This window comes from Salvelinus namaycush, chromosome 31 (genome assembly GCF_016432855.1).
Source record: "Salvelinus namaycush isolate Seneca chromosome 31, SaNama_1.0, whole genome shotgun sequence".
NCBI lineage: Eukaryota > Metazoa > Chordata > Actinopteri > Salmoniformes > Salmonidae > Salvelinus > Salvelinus namaycush.
This window is the reverse complement of record NC_052337.1, coordinates 12,182,297-12,205,007: the sequence shown is the minus strand read 5'-3', so window position 1 is coordinate 12,205,007 and position 22,711 is coordinate 12,182,297. Positions and strand designations below refer to the sequence as shown.

The following is a 22,711-nucleotide window of genomic DNA, read 5'->3' as shown; positions in this document are numbered from 1 at the left end:
TCTATCACAGTGCCAACCATGCCAACCGTTTTGTCACCAAAGCCCCATATACCACCCACCACTGCGTCCTGTATGCTCTCGTTGGCTGGACCTCGCTACATATTCGTCGCCAGACCCGCTGGCTCCAGGTCATCTATAAGTCTCTGCTAGGAAAAGCTCCGCCTTATCTCAGCTCACTGGTCACCATAACAACACCCACCCGTAGCATGCACTCCAGCAGTTATATCTCACTGTTTCATCCCCAAAGCCAACACCTACTTTGGCCGCCTTTCCTTCCAGTTCTCTGCTGCCAATGACTGGAACAAGTTGCAAAAATCGTTGAAGTTGGAGACTTATATCTCCCTCACTAACTTTAAGCATCAGCTATCTGTGCAGCTTACCTATCGCTGCAGCTGTACACAGCCCATCTGTAAATAGCCCATCCAACCACCTACCTCATCCCCATATTGTTTTTATTTACTTTTTTTGCTCTTTTGCACACAAGTATTTCTACTTGCACATCATCATCTGCACATTTATCACTCCAGTGTTAATTTGCTAAATTGTAATTACTTCGCTACTATGGCCTATTTATTGCCTTACTTCGTTACGCCATTTGCACACACTGTATATAGACTTTTTCCATTGTGTAATTGACTGTACGTTTGTTTATTCCATGTGTAACTCTGTGTTGTTGTTTGTGTCACACTGCTTTGCTTTATCTTGGCCAGGTCACAGAATGAGAACTTGTTCTCAACTGGCCTACCTGGTTAAATAAAGGCAAAACTAAATTTAAATAATAAATATAGCAAACAGTACCTCCTCCTATAACCTTGATATAGTAAACAGTACCTACACCTATCCCCTTAATATGGTAAACAGTACCTACTCAAAGGCCCTTGATATAGTAAGCAGTACCTCCTCCTATCCCCTTGATACAGTAAACAGTGCCTACACCTTTCCCCTTGATATAGTAAACAGTACCTACACCTATCCCCCAATATAGTAAACAGTAGCTACACCTATCCCCTTGATATAGTAAACAGTGCCTACACCTATCCCTCAATATAGTAAACACCGTTCCCCTTGATATAGTAAACAGTACCTACACCTATCCCCCAATATAGTAAACAGTAGCTACACCTATCCCCTTGATATAGTAAACAGTGCCTACACCTATCCCCCAATATAGTAAACACCGTTCCCCTTGATATAGTAAACAGTACCTACACCTATCCCCCAATATAGTAAACAGTAGCTACACCTTTCCCCTTGATATAGTAAACAGTGCCTACACCTATCCCTCAATATAGTAAACACCGTTCCCCTTGATATAGTAAACAGTACCTACACCTATCCCCCAATAGAGTAAACAGTAGCTACACCTATCCCCTTGATATAGTAAACAGTGCCTACACCTATCCCTCAATATAGTAAACACCTTTCCCCTTGATATAGTAAACAGTACCTACACCTATCCCCCAATATAGTAAACAGTAGCTACACCTTTCCCCTTGATATAGTAAACAGTACCTAAACCTATCCCTTTAAAATAGTAAACAGTACCTACTCATATCCTCTTAATATAGTAAACAGTACCCACTCCTATCCCCTAATATAGTAAACAGTACCTACTCCTATCCCTTCTCACCACACTATGACCCACCACCAACGCCTCCTCTCTGGCTGTCTGTTGGACCTCTGGATTTGGCAGAAATCAATGTCCAAATCAAAACTCATTTGCTCCTTGGCGACTCAAGGTGGTGGGAATTTTCATATCACAGCATGGACGATGTTTAGCTGAGTCATTCACACTGCAGACTAGAGAAAGGAGAGCTAGGAAGGACGAACACACTGAGGTAGAGAATCACAGCAATGGCTATGTACGGACCTCCACTTGTTTATAATACAGACTCTCTAGGACACCAAGCATACACTTAACTTCCTCGGGATTGGTGTCCCTTCCGAGGGATGGTTGAGCTAACGTAGGCTAATGCAATTAGCATGAGGTTGTAAGTAACAATAACATTTCCCAAGACATAGACATATCTGATTGGCAGAAAGCTTAAATTCTTGTTAATCTAACTGCACTGTCCCATTTATAGTAGCTATTACAGTGAAAGAATTCCATGCTATTGTTTGGGGAGAGTGCACAATTTTGAACATGAAAAGTTATTAAACAACAAATTAGGCACATTTGTGCAGTCTTGATACAAAATGTGGAACAGAAATGCAATGGTTTATTGGATCAGTCTAAAACTTTGCACATACACTGCTGCCATCTAATTGTCAAATTTTAAATTGCACCTGGGCTGGAATAATACATTATGGTCTGTATCTTGCATTTCAAAGATGATGGTACAAAAAAATACAAAGAATGGTTGGTTTTTCTTTGTATTATCTTTTACCAGATCTAATGTGTTATATTCTCCTACATTCTTTTCCCATTTCCACAAACTTTAAAGTGTTTCCTTTCAAATGGTACCAAGAATATGCATATCCTTGCTTCAGGGCCTAAGCTACAGGCAGTTAGATTTGGGTATGTCATTTTAGGCAAATATTGCATATGGAGAAACACACTAAGACATGTACAGGTGTGTGGGCATGGTATGCTTGCTCCGTTTTTCACTCTCACACAGACAAGCACTCACAAACTCTCCTCTTCCCGCCTCCATCTTCCTCTCCATCCCTCTCTCCCTCCATCACCTTCCTCAGTCTGCCAGTGTGCTGATCTGAAGTGAGGTGTGAATTACACAGGCCAGTGGAGCAGAGCAGAGTAGAAGCCTGCCCATGGGATAATTGAATTATTCTTAATAGCAACCTTGTTAAAATATTGATTCTGTGTTACAGTTCTGGAGGAAAACAATCAATCAATGAAGGTGATCAAACATGTTATCATAGAACAAAGCTTTTGATTGACACAGCTTGCGACCCCACCTAACCAATCACGGTCTGGTGATCAGGCTGTTTTCAGCGCGCGCGCGCGCGCGCGCGCGCGCGCGTGTGTGTGTGTGTGTGTGTGTGTGTGTGTGTGTGTGTGTGTGTGTGTGTGTGTGAAAAGAGAGCGAGCAAAGACTAAACAACCCTTGCCAGAGTAATTCATCAATGAAACAACATGTGTAACAGAGACACAGACAAATATGAATTCTGACTTTCTTACCTCTGTGTTAACCTACAGTAAGTGTCTCATGATGTTATGACCCCAGTCATAAGCAGTTTGAACTCTGGCTAACCTTTTACCTTTGCTGGATGTTGTTATTGTCTCTCGACAGGTTGTGCGACTGTGACCGTAGGGGCAGTGTGGGCGTCTGCTCTGTGCTGGATGGTGGCTGTCACTGCAGGGCTAACGTGGAGGGACACGCGTGTGACAGGTGACTTTTATATTGTACTGTTCTTTCTTCAAAATTGAAAAAATAGAAAAATAGGCATGTGACAGGTGACCCGTGATAGGCTACTGCATCATCACCTTATATAACATAATACTACCCTCCGGTTACCACGGTGACACAGACTCCCAGGAACGTTTTCAGTGTTGCCTATTGGGTGACTTTGTCGCTATATTTAGCGAGTTTTCCAACCCCTCCAGCAACTTTTATTGGTAAAAGAGGCTAGCAACACGTTCAGCTACTTTCAGGCTGCCTTTAATAAGTTTTGACAATGAGGATTTCTATGGTTTTAAAAGCATTTAGCGACTTTTCACACTCAATTCTTCCGCAAACGAGAGCGGGAGAAGCTGTCTGCGACAGAAGTCACCACAACGGTGCAGACACAGAAACACTTTGTTCTGCTTCCTACTGTTAGCACAGTGGCGTAAAGGATTAAGCTTTGATGCCGCCTGCTGCCATTGTTCAAAAGAACATATCTTGACATTTTCTGGCACCGCTCTTTAACTAACTGTATCCAAATGGATTCGGCACGGTAACCCATTGAAAACAGGTTTTCAAACTAACTGACAAGTAAATTTTTTCCAGAGTACTATACACATTATAAAGGGTACTGTATACTGAACAAAAATATAAACACAAAATGCAACAATTTCAAAGATTTTACTTAGTTACAGTTGATATAAGGAAATCAGTTAATTTCAATGATTGAAATAGGCCCTAATCTATGGAATTCACATGACTGGGAATACAATCAATCAATCAAATGTATTTATAAAGCCCTTTTTACATCAGCCAATACAGATACCCAAGAAAGCAAAGGTAACTGAACTAAATGACTCGCCCCGTAGCACTCACTTCTGTCGTCATGAAGTGCTTTGAGAGGCTAGTTAAGGATCATATCACCTCTACCTTACCTGACACCCTAGACCCACGTCAATTTTCTTACTGCCACAATAGATCCACAGACGATGCAATCGACATCACACTGCACACTGCTCTATCCCCTCTGGACAAGAGGAATACTTATGTAAGAGAGGAGGAAAACTTATGCTGTTCATTGACTATAGCTCAGCATTCAACACCATAGTACCCTCCAAGCTCACCATTAAGCTCGGGGCCCTGGGTCTGATCCCCGCTCTGTGCAAATGGTTCATGGACTTCCTGACGGGCCACCCCCAGGTGGTGAAATTAGGAAACAACACCTCCAGTTCGCTGATCCTCAACACAGGGGCCCCACAAGGGTGCGTGCTCAGCCCCCTCCTGTACTCCCTGTTCGCCCATGACTGCGTGGCCACGCACGCCTCCAACTCAATCATCAAGTTTTCAGATGACACAACAGTAGTAAGCCTGATTACCAACAATGACTAGACAGCCTACAGGGAGGAGGTGAGTGCCCTGGGAGTGTGGTGCCAGGAAAATAACCTCTGACTATATGTGACTATATGTAAACATGTGTATGTGACCAGTAAAATTTGATTTTCAGATATGCATCTGTTGGTCACAGATAACTTAAAAGATATTTTCCTCACAATGGGCCTCAGGATCTCGTCACGGTATCTCTGTGCATTCGAATGGCCTTCAAATGACCGTTGATAAAATGCAATTGTGTTCGTTGTCCGTAGCTTATGCCTGCCCATGCCATAACCAAACCGCCACCATAGGGCACTATGTTCACAACGTTGACATCAGCAAACTGCTTGCCCACTCGACGCCATACACGTTGTCTGTGGTTGTGAGGCCAGTTGGATATACTGTCAAATTCTCTAAAACAACTTTGGAGGCGGCTTTATGGTAGAGAAATTAACATTAAATTCTCTGGCAACAGCTCTGGATAGACATTCCTGCAGTCAGCATGCCAATTGCACTCTCCCTCAAAACTTCAGATGTCTGTGGCATTGTAACTGCACATTTTAGTGGCCTTTTATTGTCCCCAGCACAAGGTGCACCTGTGTAATGATCATGCTGGATGGATTATCTTGGCAAAGACGAAATGCTCACTAACATGGATGTAAACAAACGTGTGCCAACATTTTTGGACAAATAAACTATTTGTGCGTATGGAACATTTCGGGGATCTTTTATTTCAGCTTATGAAACATGGGACCAGAACTTTACATGTTGTGTTTATATTTTTTTTCAGTGTAGTATGCTTTCATTCATAGTCACTCAGGACACGTATCATTCAGTGACGATCGGTGCCGTTTAAGATGAGGGAGGGCGATTATTTGTTTTATGAGCATGCCCTTATTTCTATTACAACATATTGTATGACTGTTATTCATATTACATTCTCCCAGCTTAATGTAACATCGAGAGGTTTAGACTACTACGTGATACTCATATTTTCCCTATACCCATCATGAGGTTGCTTAAACCTAGCCTACGAATGAAAGTTTACAGTTTACAACGTAGGTGCACAGGTCGAGGCACCCAATGGTAGGACAGCAGAGTCCATGCCCATCTTCCGAAGACATCTGAAACCCTATCTCTTCAAACAGTATCTTAAATAATCATCCTACTCACCTCAACCCCGCCCCCCCCCCCCCCCCCCCCACACACACACACACAGACACACACAAAATAACTGATAGCTACATTATTTAGGAAAAATGTACTTTCTTTGCCCATCATATGCAGTTGTCCCACCTGGCTATCTAAATATGAATGCACTAACTGTAAGTCACTCTGGATAAGAGTGTCGACTAAATGACTAAAATGTACAAGGTAAAAATGTCGAGAGAAAAATGCGAGTAAAGAAAGTAACAAAACATTGACCAATTCAATACCGCCTTGCACACTCTTGCCTGCATCTAGCTGATCTAGGGTGTAATCATTAGTCCAACAGTTGAAAACGAGAGTTTCTATTGGACAAATTCAGGTATGTTTTTTCCCTTTTGGTTCTATTTGCTTCCGTTTAAGAAATGTTTGTCAACAGAATTGTCGGAATGAATACACCCTGATCACACGCAAACACAGTTTACTTTCATAACAGCCACATACAAACAGCATGATCACATAATTAATAAAACCAAAAGCTTGGAAGAGTTCCAGTGTAGCTAACATAGGATAAACTAGCTAGCTGCCTTCGCTAGCTAAGTGAAAGTGAAATAAATACTATGAAATATAGCTAGCTCTCTCTTATTTTGAACAAATATATCAATTTGTTCAAAACTATTGTCTTTCTTTCTTTTTGAGTCAACTACTCACCAAATGTTATGCACTGCAGTGGTAGCTAGCTGTAGCTTATTTCAATACTAGATTAATTCTATAATCCTTTGATTGGGTGGACAACATGTCAGTTCATGCAGCAAGAGCTCTGATAGGTTAGAGGACGTCCTCCAGAAGTTATCATAATTACTGTTTAAGTCTATGTAAAGGGGTGAGAACCATGAGCCTCCTAGGTTTTGTAATGAAGTCAATGTACCCAGATGAAGACTGAAGGTGGCTGTTCTCCGGCTACACCCTAAAGAGTGCTGTTGAGGCTACTGTAGGCCATTTTATTGCAAAATGTGTGTTTTAATCTATTATTTGGTTGACATGTGAATCTATTTAGTATAGTTCTATCTAAAAAAAGCATCACTTTTTCCCACTTTTTATTTGAATGAAATTCACTGAGGAGGATGGTCCTCCCCTTCCTTCTCTGAGGAGCCTTCACTGGTATCAATGTGATACTGGGGCCTTTTTAGTCAAAATGCTTCTGAAAAGACTGGGGGAAACATGATTCTTTTAGACTTTCTGTCTGTACTTAATCCTCTCTACACCCATATTTTTTATCATTTTTCTTCTGCTCTCTAAGATTTGACCAGATAGACAGAACACAGACAAATCACTAGTTTGAAATTAGCCAAACACGCAACCACAATGTCTCCAGTGTTGAATAATTCTTCACAGTTTTTTGGCTTGTTTATTTTGTTGTGTTGTGTATTATTTCATGCTTCATTGAACAAGGACTCTCTTTCCCTTAAATAGTCCTGTTTCTAAACACCACACACACAAACACCCACTAAGACACACAGAACCTCGCCCCAACACTCTCACACACACAAACACACACACACACCAACTGACTCCCCTACACACACAGCCACACAAACACACACACACACACACACACACACACACACACACACACACACACACACACACACACACACACACACACACACACACACACACACACACACAAACTTCTCTCCAGTGCACACACACATTTTTTTTTTTTTTCATTTCACCTTTATTTAACCAGGTAGGCCAGTTGAGAACAAGTTTTCATTTACAACTGTGACCTGGCCAAGATAAAGCAAAGCAATGCGACACAAACAACAACACAGAGTTACATATGGAATAAACAAACATACAGTCAATAACACAATAGAAAAGTCTATATACAGTGTGTGCAAATGAGGTAAGAACAGGGAGGTAAGGCAGTAAATAGGTCGTGGTGGCAAAATAATTACAGTTTAGCAATTTACACTGTAGTGATAGATGTGCAGAAGATGAATGTGCAAGTAGAGATACTGGGGTGCAAAGGAGCAAAAAAATAAATAACGGTATGGGGATGAGGTAGTTGGATGGGCTATTAACAGGTGAGCTATGTACAGGTGCAGTGATCTGTGAGCTGCCCTGACAGCTAGTGCTTAAAGTTAGAGAGCGAGATATGAGTCACCAGCTTCAGTGATTTTTGCAATATGTTCCAGTCATTGGCAGCAGAGAACTGTAAGGAAAGGCGGCCAAATGAGGAATTGGCTTTGGGGGTGACCAGTGAAATATACCTGCTGGAGCGCGTGCTACGGGTGGGTGCTGCTATGGTGACCAGTGAGCTGAGATAAGGCGGGGCTTTACCTAGCAAAGACTTAGAGATGACCTGGAGCCAGTGCATCTTGCGATGAATATGAAGTGAAGGCCAGCCAACGAGAGCATACAGGTCGCAGTGGTGGGTAGTATATGGGGCTTCGGTGACAAAACGGATGGCACTGTGATAGACTGCATCCAATTTGCTGAGTAGAGTGTTGAAGGCTATTTTGTAAATGACATTGCCGAAGTCAAGGATCGGTAGGATAGTCAATTTTACGAGGGTATGTTTGGCAGCATGAGTGAAGGATGCTTTGTTGCGAAATAGGAAGCCAATTCTAGATTTCATTTTGGATTGGAGATGCTTAATGTTAGTCTGTAAGGAGAGTTACAATCTAACCAGACACCTAGGTATTTGGAGTTGTCCACATATTCTAAGTCAGAGCCGTCCAGAGTAGTGATGCTGGACGGGCGGGCAGGTGCGGGCAGCGATCGATTGAAGAGCATGCATTTAGTTTTACTTGCATTTAAGAGCAGTTGGAGGCCACGGAAGGAGAGTTGTAATGGCACTGAAGCTCGTCTGGAGGTTAGTTAACACAGTGTCCAAAGAAGGGCCAGAAGTATACAGAATGGTGTCGTCTGCGTGGAGGTAGATCCGAGAATCATCCGCAGCAAGAGCGACATCATTGACGTATACAGAGAAAAGAGTCGGCCCGAGAATTGAACCCTGTGGTGCCCCAATAGAGACAGCCAGAGGTCCGGACAACAGGCCCTTCGATTTGACACACTGAACTCTGTCTGTGAAGTAGTTGGTGAACCAGGCGAGGCAGTCATTTGAAAAACCAAGGCAGTTGAGTCTGACGATAAGAATGTGGGGATTGACAGAGTCAAAAGCCTTGACCAGGTTAGGGTTAGAATACAGCTGCACAGTATTGTCTCTTATCGATGGTGGTTATGATATCGTTTAGGACCTTTAGCGTGGCTGAGGTGCACCCATGACCAGCTCGGAAACCAGATTGCATAGTGGAGAAGGTACGGTGGGATTCGAAATGGTCGGTGATCTGTTTGTTAACTTGGCTTTTGAAGACCTTAGAAATGCAGGGTAGGATAGATATAGGTCTGTAACAGTTTGGGTCTAGAGAGTCTCCCCTTTGAAGAGGGGGATGACCACGGCAGCTTTCCAATCTTTGGGGAGCTCAGATGATACCAAAGAGAGGTTGTGAAACAGGCTAGTGATAGGGGTTGCAACAATTTCGGCAGATCATTTTAAAAAGAGAGTGTCCAGAATGTCTAGCCTGGCTGATTTGTAGGGGTCCAGATTTTGCAGCTCTTTCAGAACATCGGCTATATGGATTTGGGTGAAGGAGAAATGGGGGAGGCTTGGGCAAGTTGCTGTGGGGGGTGCAGGGCTGTTGACCGGGGTAGGGGTAGCCAGGTGGAAAGCATGGCCAGGCGTAGAAAAATGTATCGGTGGTGACAGTGTTTCCTAGCCTCAGTGCAGTGGGCAGCTGGGAGGAGGTGCTCTTATTCTCCATGGACTTTACAGTGTCCCAGAACGTTTTGGAGTTTGTGCTACAGAATGCAAATTTCTGTTTGAAAAAGCTAGCCTTTGCTTTCCTAACTGCCTGTGTATATTGGTTCCTAACTTCCCTAAAAATGTGCATATCGTGGGGGCTATTGGATGCTAATGCAGTACGCCACAGGATGTTTTTGTGCTGGTCAATGGCAGTCAGGTCTGGAGTGAACCAAGAGCTATATCTGTTCCTGGTTTTTTATTTTTTGAATGGGGCATCCTTATTTAAGATGGTGATGAAAGCACTTTTAAAGAATAACCAGGCATCCTCTACTGATGGAATGAGGTCAATATCCTTCCAGGATACCCGGGCCAGGTCAATTACAAAGGCCTGCTTGCTGAATTGTTTTAGGGAGCGTTTGACAGTGATGAGGGGTGGTCGTTTGACCGCAGACCCATTACGGACGCAGGCAATGAGGCAGTGATCTCTGAGATCCTGGTTGAAGACAGCAGAGGTGTATTAGGAGGGCAGGTTGGTTAGGATGATATCTATGAGGGTGCCCGTGTTTACTGATTTGGGGTTGTACCTGGTATGTTCATTGATCATTTGTGTGAGATTGAGGGCATCTAGCTTAGACTATAGGACGGCCGGGGTGTTAAGCATGTCCCAGTTTAGGTCACCTAACGGTACGAGCTCTGACGATAGATGGGGGGCAATCAATTCACATATGGTGTCCAGGGCACAGCTGGGGACAGAAGGTGGTCAATAGCAAGCGGAAACAGTGAAAAACTTGTTTCTGGAAAGGTGGATTTTTAAAAGTAGAAGCTCAAATTGTTTGGGCACAGACCTGGATAGTATGACAGAACTCTGCAGGCTATCTCTGCAGTAGATTGCAACTCCGCCCCCTTTGGCAGTTTTGTCTTGTCGGAAAATGTTAATGATAGGGATGGAAATTTCAATGTTTTTGGTGGCCTTCCTAAGCCAGGATTCAGACACGGTTAGGACATCCAGATTGGCACAGTGTGCTAAAGCAGTGAATTAAACAAACTTAGGGAGGAGGCTTTTAATGTTAACATGCATGAAACCAAGGTTTTTACAGTTACAAAAGTCAACAAATGAGAGCGCCTGGGGAATGGGAGTGGAGCTAGGCACTGCAGGGCCTGGATTAACCTCTACATCACCAGAGGAACAGAGGAGGAGTAGGATAAGGATACGGCTAAAGGCTATAAGACTAAACGCTAGTGCGTTCAGAACAGCGAGCAAAAGGAGCAGGTTTCTGGGCATGGAAGAATATATTCAAGGCATAATGTACAGACAAGGGTATGGTAGGATGTGTATACAGTGGAGATAAACATAGGCATTGAATGACGATGAGAAAGGTATTGTCTCTAGAGGCACCATTTAAACCAGGTGAGGTCACCGCATCTGTGGGAGGTGGAACAAAAGGGTTAGCTAAGGCATATTCAGCAGGGCTGGAGGCTCTACAGTGAAATAAGACAATAATCACTAACCAAAACAGCAATGGACAAGGCATATTGACATTAGGGAGAGGCATGGGTAGCCGAGTGATCATGGGGTCTAGTGAGTAGCTAGGTGGGCTGGAGACAGCTTGCGGGCCAGGGCTAGCAGGCTAGCAGAAGGGCCTTAGGGGGACGTTGCGATGGAAGAGTCAGTTGTAGCCCCCCCCCGGGTGGTTACGTCGGCAGACCAATCGTGATGGATCGTATAGTAAAAGGGTACAGGCCAATTGGCAAAAATAGGTATTGTAGCCCAAGAAAATTGGCTGAAGAACCTCTTCAGCCAACAGTCCGATATGCTCTAGACACCTAGTGTGCTGCGTCTAGCAGATGGGCATTCAGGGGACGTCGCGACGGAGAAGCCTGTTGAAATCCCATCGGGCGGATTACGTCGGTAGACCAGTCGTGAAGAATCAACGGGGCTCCGTATCAACAGTAAATGTGGTCCAGGCCAATTGGCAAAATACGTATTGTAGCCCAAGGAAGTGGCTGATGAACCACTTCAGCTAGCCGGGAGATGGGCCTAGCATAGGCTAGCTCCAGGCTAATTGGTGCTTGCTTCGGGACAGAGACGTTAGCCAGAAGTAGCCACTCGGATAGCAGCTAGCTAGCTGCGATGATCCAGGTGAAAAGGTTCAGAGCTTGCGGTAGGAATCCGGGGATGTGGGGAAAAGAGTCTGGTTTTCTCTGGGTTGAATCACACTGTGCAGACTGGCAGGAGTTGTCCGGGCTAAAGGTTAGCTGATGACCGCTAGCAGTGACTAGCTGACTACTAGCTAGTAGCTAGTTAGCTGGCTAGCTGCTGTTGGGGGTTCCGGTTCTAAAGTAAAGAAAATAGGAGAACCGTACCACATTGGGTGAGGCAGGTTGCAGGAGCATATGTTGGAGATGAGGTTAAAAAAATATGTAAAAATATATATGAATTATACACACCCAGACACCAACACACACACTCACACACACCAGTGGTCTCCCCTACAGCAGTCTGTCTGGAGGTCATGGTAGTGTATCACAGTGTGAGACCAACTATGGGGTGATTGGCCTTGGCCTCCTCCTTGGCCCCAACACTGCAACAGAGACAGCAACACATGTTCACTTGGCAGATTCTCTCATCTACACTGACTCACATGGCCTAGTGATGGTCTCTGAGCTTGCTCCACAAGATGGAGAGATTAGCCACAACAAGCTACACAGAAACAGTGGGTAAAGTAGCACAGGAGTGCAATGACGAAGCATATAATGACGATATGTTTTGTGCGTGCATGTCAGGGTTTCCGTTAGCAGGCATTTGCCGGCTTTAATAAATACAAAAATATCAGTAAAAAAAACTATTGCCGGCCAAACTGACCTTGATAAAAAAAATCCATTGCGAAATAATGCTTTATATTAATTAATGGAAATACCAGTCGATGTAAATACATCATGCTTATCGGTCTATAACTTAATTTCATCATTTAGTATAATTAAATTGGCCTGTGTGTATTTTCGTTATTCATTATGTATCTTATTTATCCAACACAATCACAGCATACAGAGCATATTTTGAGCGAGATTTCTCCTGCAGCTCTTCAGCTGGGTGCTGCTGGAGTAAAACATGTGCTTTTTCAGCCCATTCATTGCACAACAATTCTAAATTCAATCATGTGTTAAACCAGTTTTGGTGCATGATTAAAAAGAGCTGCTATTTTAATTTCTCAACTGGTAATTGAAGAGCGCCTCCCATTCACCATTGAAGTGCAGGCAACAAGCTATCAGCCACCACTTTACAATGTGAGCTGGTGGCAGTATGTATTTTGAAAACATACTTAATTGTTTGAAACCTGAATATTATATTTCATATTATGAGGCATGTCTTTTATAAAGACTTCATAGGTGGCGCGTGAGTTTCAAGTTTGGGGAAGCTTACAATTTATCCTACAATTTCTACCGTTCTGCATGTCACTTATGATTTTCATGTGCGCATTTTGTGGAACAGTTTCATTTCAATAATACGTTTTCATTTCTCTAAAGCATTGTCCTGTGGTTAATCATAATTTTTTTCATTAAAATGATAAAAAGCTAAAAGTCAACTAATGCGAGATCACCAGCCTCTGCCTATGCCCTTCCCAAAAGGGCATAGGTCTCAAGACACATTATCTTCAGACATATTTTAGATGATTTTCACTGACAACCGCAACTCAATAATCAGCTAGGCCTACTGCCAACCTCGCTGCCCAAATTGCGGGCTTCCCAAAAAAGGCATAGGCCTAAGAGTTATTTTTTCAAAGAAGGTAATCCTCACTTCCTCTGTGGCTAAGTCATGCTTTCTAGTGAAGTATTTTGAATGCTTTTATTTATTGCTGTATAAACAGGAATAATTATATGATTTTGGCAAATGTATTTCCATTCATGTCCTGTTCTATTGCTTTTCATATCAACTTTCTATTTGTTGTGCAGAAGGCAAAGGCACAATCCTAGTCATATTAGTAACCCATCCTCGTTGTTGCATGTTTAAAGTCCCCCTCTTTCTAAGTTTCTAAAAGAGATTTTAATATCTGTCACATATGGAATTGCTACCAGGTGCGCTGTTTAGACTGGTGTTTTCCCAGGTGCGCTGTTTAGACTGGTGTTTTCCCAGGTGCGCTGTTTAGACTGGTGTTTTCCCAGGTGCTCTGTATAGACTGGTGTTTTCCCAGGTGTGCTGTTTAGACTGGTTTCCCCAGGTGCTCTGGTTAGACTGGTGTTTTCCCAGGTGCTCTGTTTAGAATGGTGTTTTCCCAGGTGCGCTGTTTAGACTGGTGTTTTCCCAGGTGTCCTGTCTAGACTGGTGTTTTCCCAGGTGTCCTGTCTAGACTGGTGTTTTCCCAGGTGTCCTGTCTAGACTGGTGTTTTCCCAGGTGTCCTGTCTAGACTGGTGTTTTCCCAGGTGTCCTGTCTAGACTGGTGTTTTCCCAGGTGTCCTGTCTAGACTGGTGTTTTCCCAGGTGCTCTGTTTAGAATGGTGTTTTCCCAGGTGCGCTGTTTAGACTGGTGTTTTCCCAGGTGCGCTGTTTAGACTGGTGTTTTCCCAGGTGCGCTGTTTAGACTGGTGTTTCCCCAGGTGCGCTGTTTAGACTGGTGTTTTCCCAGGTGCTCTGTTTAGACTGGTGTTTCCCCAGGTGCGCTGTTTAGACTGGTGTTTTCCCAGGTGCGCTGTTTAGACTGGTGTTTTCCCAGGTGCTCTGTTTAGAATGGTGCTTTCCCAGGTGCGCTGTATAGACTGGTGTTTTCCCAGGTGCTCTGTTTAGACTGGTGTTGTCCCAGGTGCGCTCTTTAGACTGGTGTTTTCCCAGGTGCTCTGTATAGACTGGTGTTTTCCCAGGTGCGCTGTTTAGAATGGTGTTTTCCCAGGTGCGCTGTTTAGACTGGTGTTTTCCCAGGTGCGCTGTTTAGAATGGTGTTTTCCCAGGTGCGCTGTTTAGACTGGTGTTTTCCCAGGTGCGCTGTTTAGAATTGTGTTTTCTCGCGAATAGCTTTTTGGCAAATGTTTGAAAATGAAAATGTATTGGCTGCTTCATTACACAAATCAAATCAAATTTATTTATATAGCCCTTCGTACATCAGCTGATATCTCAAAGTGCTGTACAGAAACCCAGCCTAAAACCCCTAACAGCAAGCAATGCAGGTGTAGAAGCACGGTGGCTAGGAAAAACTCCCTAGAAAGGCCAAAACCTAGGAAGAAACCTAGAGAGGAACCAGGCTATGAGGGGTGGCCAGTCCTCTTCTGGCTGTGCCGGGTGGAGATTATAACAGAACATGGCCAAGATGTTCAAATGTTCATAAATGACCAGCATGGTCAAATAATAATAATCACAGTAGTTGTCGAGGGTGCAGCAAGCCAGCACCTCAGGAGTAAATGTCAGTTGGCTTTTCATAGCCGATCATTAAGAGTATCTCTACCGCTCCTGCGGTCTCTAGAGAGTTGAAAACAGCAGGTCTGGGACAGGTAGCACATCCGGTGAACAGGTCAGGGTTCCATAGCCGCAGGCAGAACAGTTGAAACTGGAGCAGCAACACGGCCAGGTGGACTGGGGACAGCAAGGAGTCATCATGCCAGGTCGTCCTGAGGCATGGTCCTAGGGCTCAGGTCCTCCGAGAGAGAGAAAGAAAGAGAGAAAGAGAGAATCAGAGAGAGCATACTTAAATTCACTCAGGACACCGGATAAGACAGGAGAAGTACTCCAGATATAACAAACTGACCCTAGCCCCCCGACACATAAACTACTGCAGCATAAATACTGGAGGCTGAGACAGGAGGGGTCAGGAGACACTGTGGCCCCATCCGATGATACCCCCGGACAGGGCCAAACAGGAAGGATATAACCCCACCCACTTTGCCAAAGCACAGCCCCCACACCACTAGAGGGATATCTTCAACCACCAACTTACCATCCTGAGACAAGGCAGAGTATAGCCCACACGAGTTGCGTTTTCTGTTAAGATGCATTACCATAATCTACATGTGATTTCTGTTCTTCCGAGCACTGTGGGTGGAAGCCCTAATGGGTTATGCATCCAATGCATATGCTGCCCTCCCAAGCAAAAAGGCAGTAACTGCTCATACAGTGGAACTGAGAATAATGGCTTCAAAGTTTTTTACTTGTCCAGCCAAATTAATTCTAGGGTGATCATTGGAGATGTTATGATCTGTTGCCTTACTATGAGTACATTTTTTATTCATGTTGACCCTGACCTCTGACATGACCTTTGACCCTTAAACGGCAGTTACTGCCTTCTTCCTTGGCATGATATGTTATAAATTGCAGGGTAATACCAAAGCAAAGAGCAGTATCTGACATTTTCATTTGTTAGTTTACTATACTTCTCATTTATGCTATTAATACAAGAGCAGTGTAATTACTGACAGTGTAACAGAGATGAAGCTGCATCCTTTGTGTGTCTTCCACTAAGATACCAGTTGCATTTACATAGAGATGTAGGTTCTGCGTCAGTCACATTACATACTGTGTTTGACAAGTAGCCCATGTCTTGTTATAAGAATAAATGTGAAAAGCAGCACTGAAATTGTTTGAATTACATGAAATGATTACCTGTCTTGTAATATATAATGATGGAACATGATCGAAGTATGATGTAGGGTAATACAAATTATAAAAAATGACCATGAGATTGCTAATAAAAACATTGTATTCGTATTTTTTCAAATGACACTTTTGAATGAATAAATAACAGCTTTAAGAATACATTTTAAACATATTTACATGTTCATATTCACAAGAGGACCCAAATGACATTTAGCTACAATTGATCAAATGCTGAATAGTTACATTTAATTTTTAAGTAACATTTCATTTTTAAGTAAAACTTTTTCAGTGCTCTTCCATATCACTCCTCATCCTCAGCAATGCTGTTCACAGCCAAGTCATTCCAGAACTGCCTTCGATATGCAGGCATCAGAGGACACAGCTTGGTGATTATGTCCATCTTCTTGGACTCTTCTATCCCTCTATCCTGTGTACGTAGTGTCGAGGGTGTCTCTAGAGTGACTTTCTTCATGATGAAGTCAAGCTCTGTGAAGTCCTTTTCTTCATGGGAGACTTTGTAGAAGAGGCTCCTGGATCCATGTCTCAACTGGATCTCAGCCATCTCTGCCAGCTTTGGTGCTGCTGCCTTCTTCAGCTTGACGATGGAATGGCCAGCTTTCCATGCCAGGATGTTTTCCTTTTTCATTTCCACCACCTCCACCTTGCCTGCATTGGAAGTAGCAACCACATGGAGGAAGTCCCCGAAGTCGTACACCACACCTCCAGGTCGAGCTTTCATTTCCTGTTCCACGCCATGGTGGAAACTGTCTGCACTCATGAAGGTGTGTCCTGGCTCGAAGAACCTGAGGGTGATGTCCTCCATCAAAGTTGAGTCAGCATTGACAACACTCACCAGTGATGTTAGGAGGTACCAGTTTTTGTTTTGAGAAGTGCAGTTATCCACTCAATACACTGCATGCTTGACATCTCTCTCACTCTCCAGTGCTGTTACGTAAGATGAAGTAATCTCCTCTGCCTTCCGACCAGCTGTTCCTTCATGCCATACCACTGAGATTGTTTTCTTCTTCTTTTGAGACTTCTTTCCAATGGTGGCGAATGTCTCGTGATAGGCAACGATTCTTCTTGTGAACAATGCTGTTTTCACACCTGGCATGCGAGGGAGCATGATTACTTTCTGCATATCAACGCTCCTCACAGACCAGTCCTCAGGCCAATCTTTCTGTGCATCAGCCTGGTAATGGCTTCTGCTCTGCCCTGCAGACTTCTTATGTTCCTCATATTTCCTACATTGCATGCAGTCGGGGTTGGTAATGGTGAATTCAGGTGCTGCATGGCTGTTGTCTTGGCAGGCTTGGGTTTCCATGGCCTCATTCTCCCTGCACCAAACAGAGCTCGCACTCCTCCTCTCCAAGCTTCACAAAGCTGATGTTCCTTCCCTTTACCGCCTTGCGATAGGTTTCATAACCGCAGCTGGCATCTTTGTTCATCTCCTTGTAGTCATTATGCATGAACCGAATATTGACGTCACTAGGGAGGTAGAGGCGATGTGGGGCATGCTCTCGTCTGTAGTGGCTGATTTGGGGATGGAAGGACTCAATGTGTTACAGAATTGGATTCATGTTCAATTTGCTTGCTTAAGCTTTCTTTCCCCTCTGATCCTTTGGTGGAATCAGTTTGGTGGTGATTGACTTGCCCATCATTGTGACAATCAACCTGTCATTTTTGGGGTGGCAGCCCAATGTTGTCAGAAAAAACACTTTGCACACCTGTTGTGCAGAACCGCTCTGGTTTGGAAGATGGTACAGAAACGACCTGCTGCGTCGACTGTCAGCACCAACAGTGACATTTTTCTTAGATTGCTGTGCCACCATGTGGAAGATCCATGTCCTCTTCTCCTTATACTTCATCTCCCAATACTTTTCCCATATTTCCTTTCGCCTGACCTCTGAAATATTCTGAGTACATTGCCTCTTGCATTTGGGACCACATGGCTTACCCATTGGTGGAATCTTGGATTTCTTGTTTGATAGGTGTTCTGGAGTTGTGTCCACGGGCTCAGCTGCCACTTGTGCTGGAACATCCAACTCTGAAGGTGGATGGTAATCTTCATCATCATCATCATTGGCACTTGATTTCTCTTCTGATAGACTGATGTCTAAGGAGTCAGAGACCACCCACTGGTTCTCTATTTCTTCAAATAGTGTTGACACTGTGACTTCAGTTAAAGGGGTTAGATCAGGAATCTTTGTTGGAATGTGGCCCTAAAACTCAACTGAAATAAATAGAGCAAATAATCAAGGACATGCATCCTAATGACTCTATTCTGTCTGGATGATAATAATTAATACTGACATTTTCTGGTGTGCAAACATATGATCATAATCCTTTTCAGTTATTCTATAATATAGGATATAACCAATGTTGATTTTATATTGTGCAAACATTATCTTAATAATTTTCACTGTCATAACTCAGTTCATCTATTAATTTCATTCCTGCTCCCAAAAAGGCTCTTACATTTTCATTTTTATTTTCAAATACAAAAGAATTGCATGGATGGACATTGACAGGAATAAACCTAGTATTGACGTGGTTGTACTGTCCTAATACACCCTCACATGGCAACTTTGATCCGCATAGATACTAATCATCTAGGCCACAGGGATTGGTGGAAGTCATGCAAAAGCACTGAAGCAGACATATTGAGCACACGTTTGGCATGTCAAAGCTTGTTGTACTAATTACATATGCCACCAACAAAGGTGATGGATACAATTTGGGATTTTAACTTTCCTGACCAGGACAGTCATGCAATACTGGAATATAAAAGAAAACCAGAAACCCTGAACATGTGAGTAGATATATTATTAATGAGCTAGCAATGCTGTGTGTGCGCTCATCCGGAAAACGAGTGTGCGTGGCTTTTGATAATTCAGTATGGGGTGCACGTCCAACTGACCGTCAGCTGGCTAGAGATCGTGTGTGTGGTGTAACGTTACGGATTAAAATAACCCATTGAATGTCAGAATACAACTACAAGGGTTAAATTAATTATAGGTATAATAGAATGAAGCTAGTATAAACTACTGATCGTCTCTTATGGGAACATGTAGCACAAATATATTGCTTCATGCTAATGCTAGCTAGGTAGGTTTTGACGTTTTGGTAGGTGGCTGTCACTGGCTAGAAATCGTGTACTGATTCAAAGAAACCATCAGATGAAATTTCAGAATATAATTCATTATATGGCTAATAGATTGACGTTAGTATCAATTGCAGATCTCTTATGAGAGCAGGTAGCATTGTTAGTCTATGCTCGCTAGCTAGTTAGCTAGCTTAGCTTATTAGCTAGCTAATTAATTTTGATGTCAGATCTACTTAGCTAGCTAGAGCTTACCAGTGTCTGGATGTCGGCGTTTCAGAGCAAGTTCAACCATCATTTTCCCCCTGGAATGCTGTGCCATGGTGTTGTATCCCTAGATTAGCAATGTATGTGTGTGTAGCTGTCAGTCAGTGTCATACTGGTTCGATTGCATCACTATCAGAATAAAATGATATGATACAAGGGTAAACCGCAGTTAATGCAGCAAAGGGCAGGTTGAAACCAAGCTAAAAGGCAGTAAGTTCAGTTACTGCCATTTACCTTGGTTTCACAGTAACTTTTTGCAATAGAGGCAGGATACTTGTCCACATGATTAAGCATGCATTTAATGTAACAAAAATGACATTAACTCATTTTCGACCAAATGAGCAGGTACTGTCTTTTTGCTTGGGAGGGCAGTATGGGTCAGGTACATTTCTCAAATGGCCGGTAAATTAAAATGTTCCCTGTCACATTGTCCGGCACAACATTTTCCTAACAGAAACACTGGTGCGCGTGTGTGTGTGTGTGTGTGTGTGTGTGTGTGTGTGTGTGTGTGTGTGTGTGTGTGTGTGTGTGTGTGTGTGTGTGTGTGTGTGTGTGTGTGTGTGTGCAGGTGTAAACCAGGCTCCTTCAACCTGCAAGAGAACAATCCAGATGGCTGTACGCCCTGTTTCTGCTTCAGACACTCATTGGCCTGCAGATCGTCCAATCACCATGCAGCTGTCAACATCACATCGGACTTCCATGAAGGTATTCAGCCAATCATGATTATCTTGAAAGTACTGCATTCAGCTAATAACTAGCTCATGACTTTCATAAATTATCAGCTAATTATGAAGTCCTTATATTGTGGTTATCATCCTGAGTCATTCTGTCATGTTCCTCCTCCTCCCCCTCCCTCCCTGCAGACACAGATGGCTGGTCAGGACAGTTCTCCGGGGGACAGGAGTATCCTCTGCTGTGGAAGGAAGGGGAGGTCTACTTGCTACCACTCAGTGAGGATGATCTCGGCTTCTACAGAGCTCCAGGTGAGAGAGACAGAGCTGACACACACACACATACATACACAAAGAGAGCTGATGTCACGTTTAAGGTGAGATATGAGTAGGACCTGGAGTTTTCCCAAACATAAAACCTGGCCAGGAAAATGTATTTATAGGAGAATATCTGGACCATAGATTTATATGAGAAGATCTGGACCCTGGAGTTTATAGGAGAAGATCTGGACCATGGAGTTATATGAGAAGATCTGGACCCTGGAGTTTATAGAAGATAATCTGGACCATAGAATTATAGGGGAAGATCTGGACCATGGAGTTATAGGGGAAGATCTGGACCTAAAGATATAGGAGAAGATCTGGGCCCTAGAGTTTTATTAGGAGAATATCTGGACCATAGATTTATATGAGAAGATCTGGACCCTTGAGTTTATAGGAGAAGATCTGGACCATGGAGTTATATGAGAAGATCTGGACCCTGGAGTTTATAGAAGATAATCTGGACCATAGAATTATAGGGGAAGATCTGGACCATGGAGTTATATGAGAAGATCTGGACCCTGGAGTTTATAGGAGATAATCTGGACCATAGAGTTATATGAGAAGATCTGGACCCTGGAGTTTATAGGAGATAATCTGGACCATAGAGTTATAGGGGAAGATCTGGACCTAAAGATATAGGAGAAGATCTGGGCCCTAGAGTTTTATTAGGAGAATATCTGGACCATAGAGTTATAGGAGAAGATATGGACCCTAGAGTTATAGGAGAAGATCTGGACCCTCGAGTTATTGTAGAATATCTGGTCCATAGAGTTTATAGGATAATATCTGGTCCATAGAGTTTATAGGATAATATCTGGTCCATAGAGTTTATAGGATAATATCTGGTCCATAGAGTTTATAGGATAATATCTGGGCCCTACAGTTTATAGGAGAAGATCTGGGCCCTAGAGTTTACAGTAGAATATCTGGTCCATAGAGTTTATAGGATAATATCTGAACCCTAGAGTTTATAGAATAATAACTGGGCACTAGAGTGTATAGGAGAAGATCTGGGCCCTAGAGTTTATAGTAGAAGATCTGGACCATAGAGTTTATAGGAGAAGATCTGGACCATAGAGTTGATAGGATAATATTTGGCCCGTAGTGTTATAGGTGAAGATCTGGGCCCTAGAGTTGATTGCAAAATAAAGAAAGAAAGATACTTCGTCAGTTGTACAACTGAATGTATTCAACTGAAATATGTCTTCCTCATTTTATCCAACACCTCTGAATCAGAGAGGTGCGGGGGGCTGCCTTAATCGACATCCACGTCATCGGTGCCCGGGGAACAGTGGGTTAACTTCTTCTGGCTGCAAGCCCGACGTCGGTACACTTATGACAACAGCCAGCTCAAGTGCAGGGTGCGAAATTCAAAATATATTTTTTAGAAATATTTAACTTTCACACATTAACAAGTCCAATACAGCATTTGAAAGATTAACATCTTGTGAATCCAGCCAACATGTCCGATTTTTAAAATGTTTTACAGCGAAAACACCACGTATATTTATGTTAGCTCACCACCAAATACAAAAAAGGAAAGACATTTTTCACAGCACAGGTAGCATGCACAAAACCAACCTAACTAACCAAGAACCAACCAAACTAACCAAGAAACAACTTCATCAGATGACAGTCTTATAACATGTTATTCAATAAATCTATGTTTTGTTCGAAAAATGTGCATATTTGAGCTATAAATCAGTTTTACATTGCAGCTACCATCACAGCTACCATCAGAAATAGCACCGAAGCAGCCAGAGTAATTACAGACACCAACGTCAAATACCTAAATACTCATCATAAAACATTTCTGAAAAATACATGGTGTACAGCAAATGAAAGACAGGCATCTTGTGATTCCAGCCAATATTTCCGATTTCTTAAGTGTTTTACAGCGAAAACACAATATAGCATTATATTAGCTTACCACAATAGCCAGAAACACAAGCCATTTCCCTACAGCAAAAGTTAGCGATCGTAACAAACCAGCAAAAGATATATAATTTGACTAACCTTGATAAGCTTCATCAGATGACAGTCCTATAACATCAGGTTATACATACACTTATGTTTTGTTCGAAAATGTGCATATT

The 22,711-nt window shown here is 43.0% G+C and overlaps 1 protein-coding gene across 1 annotated transcript in view; it reads left to right on the top strand.

Annotated features, from left to right (window-relative positions):
- Nucleotides 1-22,711, top strand: part of LOC120026205 (laminin subunit gamma-3-like) — a 178,275-nt gene that overhangs the window by 56,478 nt on the left and 99,086 nt on the right. Inside the window, exons 7-9 of the mRNA XM_038971028.1 lie at nt 3,252-3,350; nt 20,189-20,325; nt 20,484-20,603. Of these exons, the coding sequence (XP_038826956.1) occupies nt 3,252-3,350; nt 20,189-20,325; nt 20,484-20,603 (356 nt within the window). The remainder of the gene's footprint in view (nt 1-3,251; nt 3,351-20,188; nt 20,326-20,483; nt 20,604-22,711) is intronic.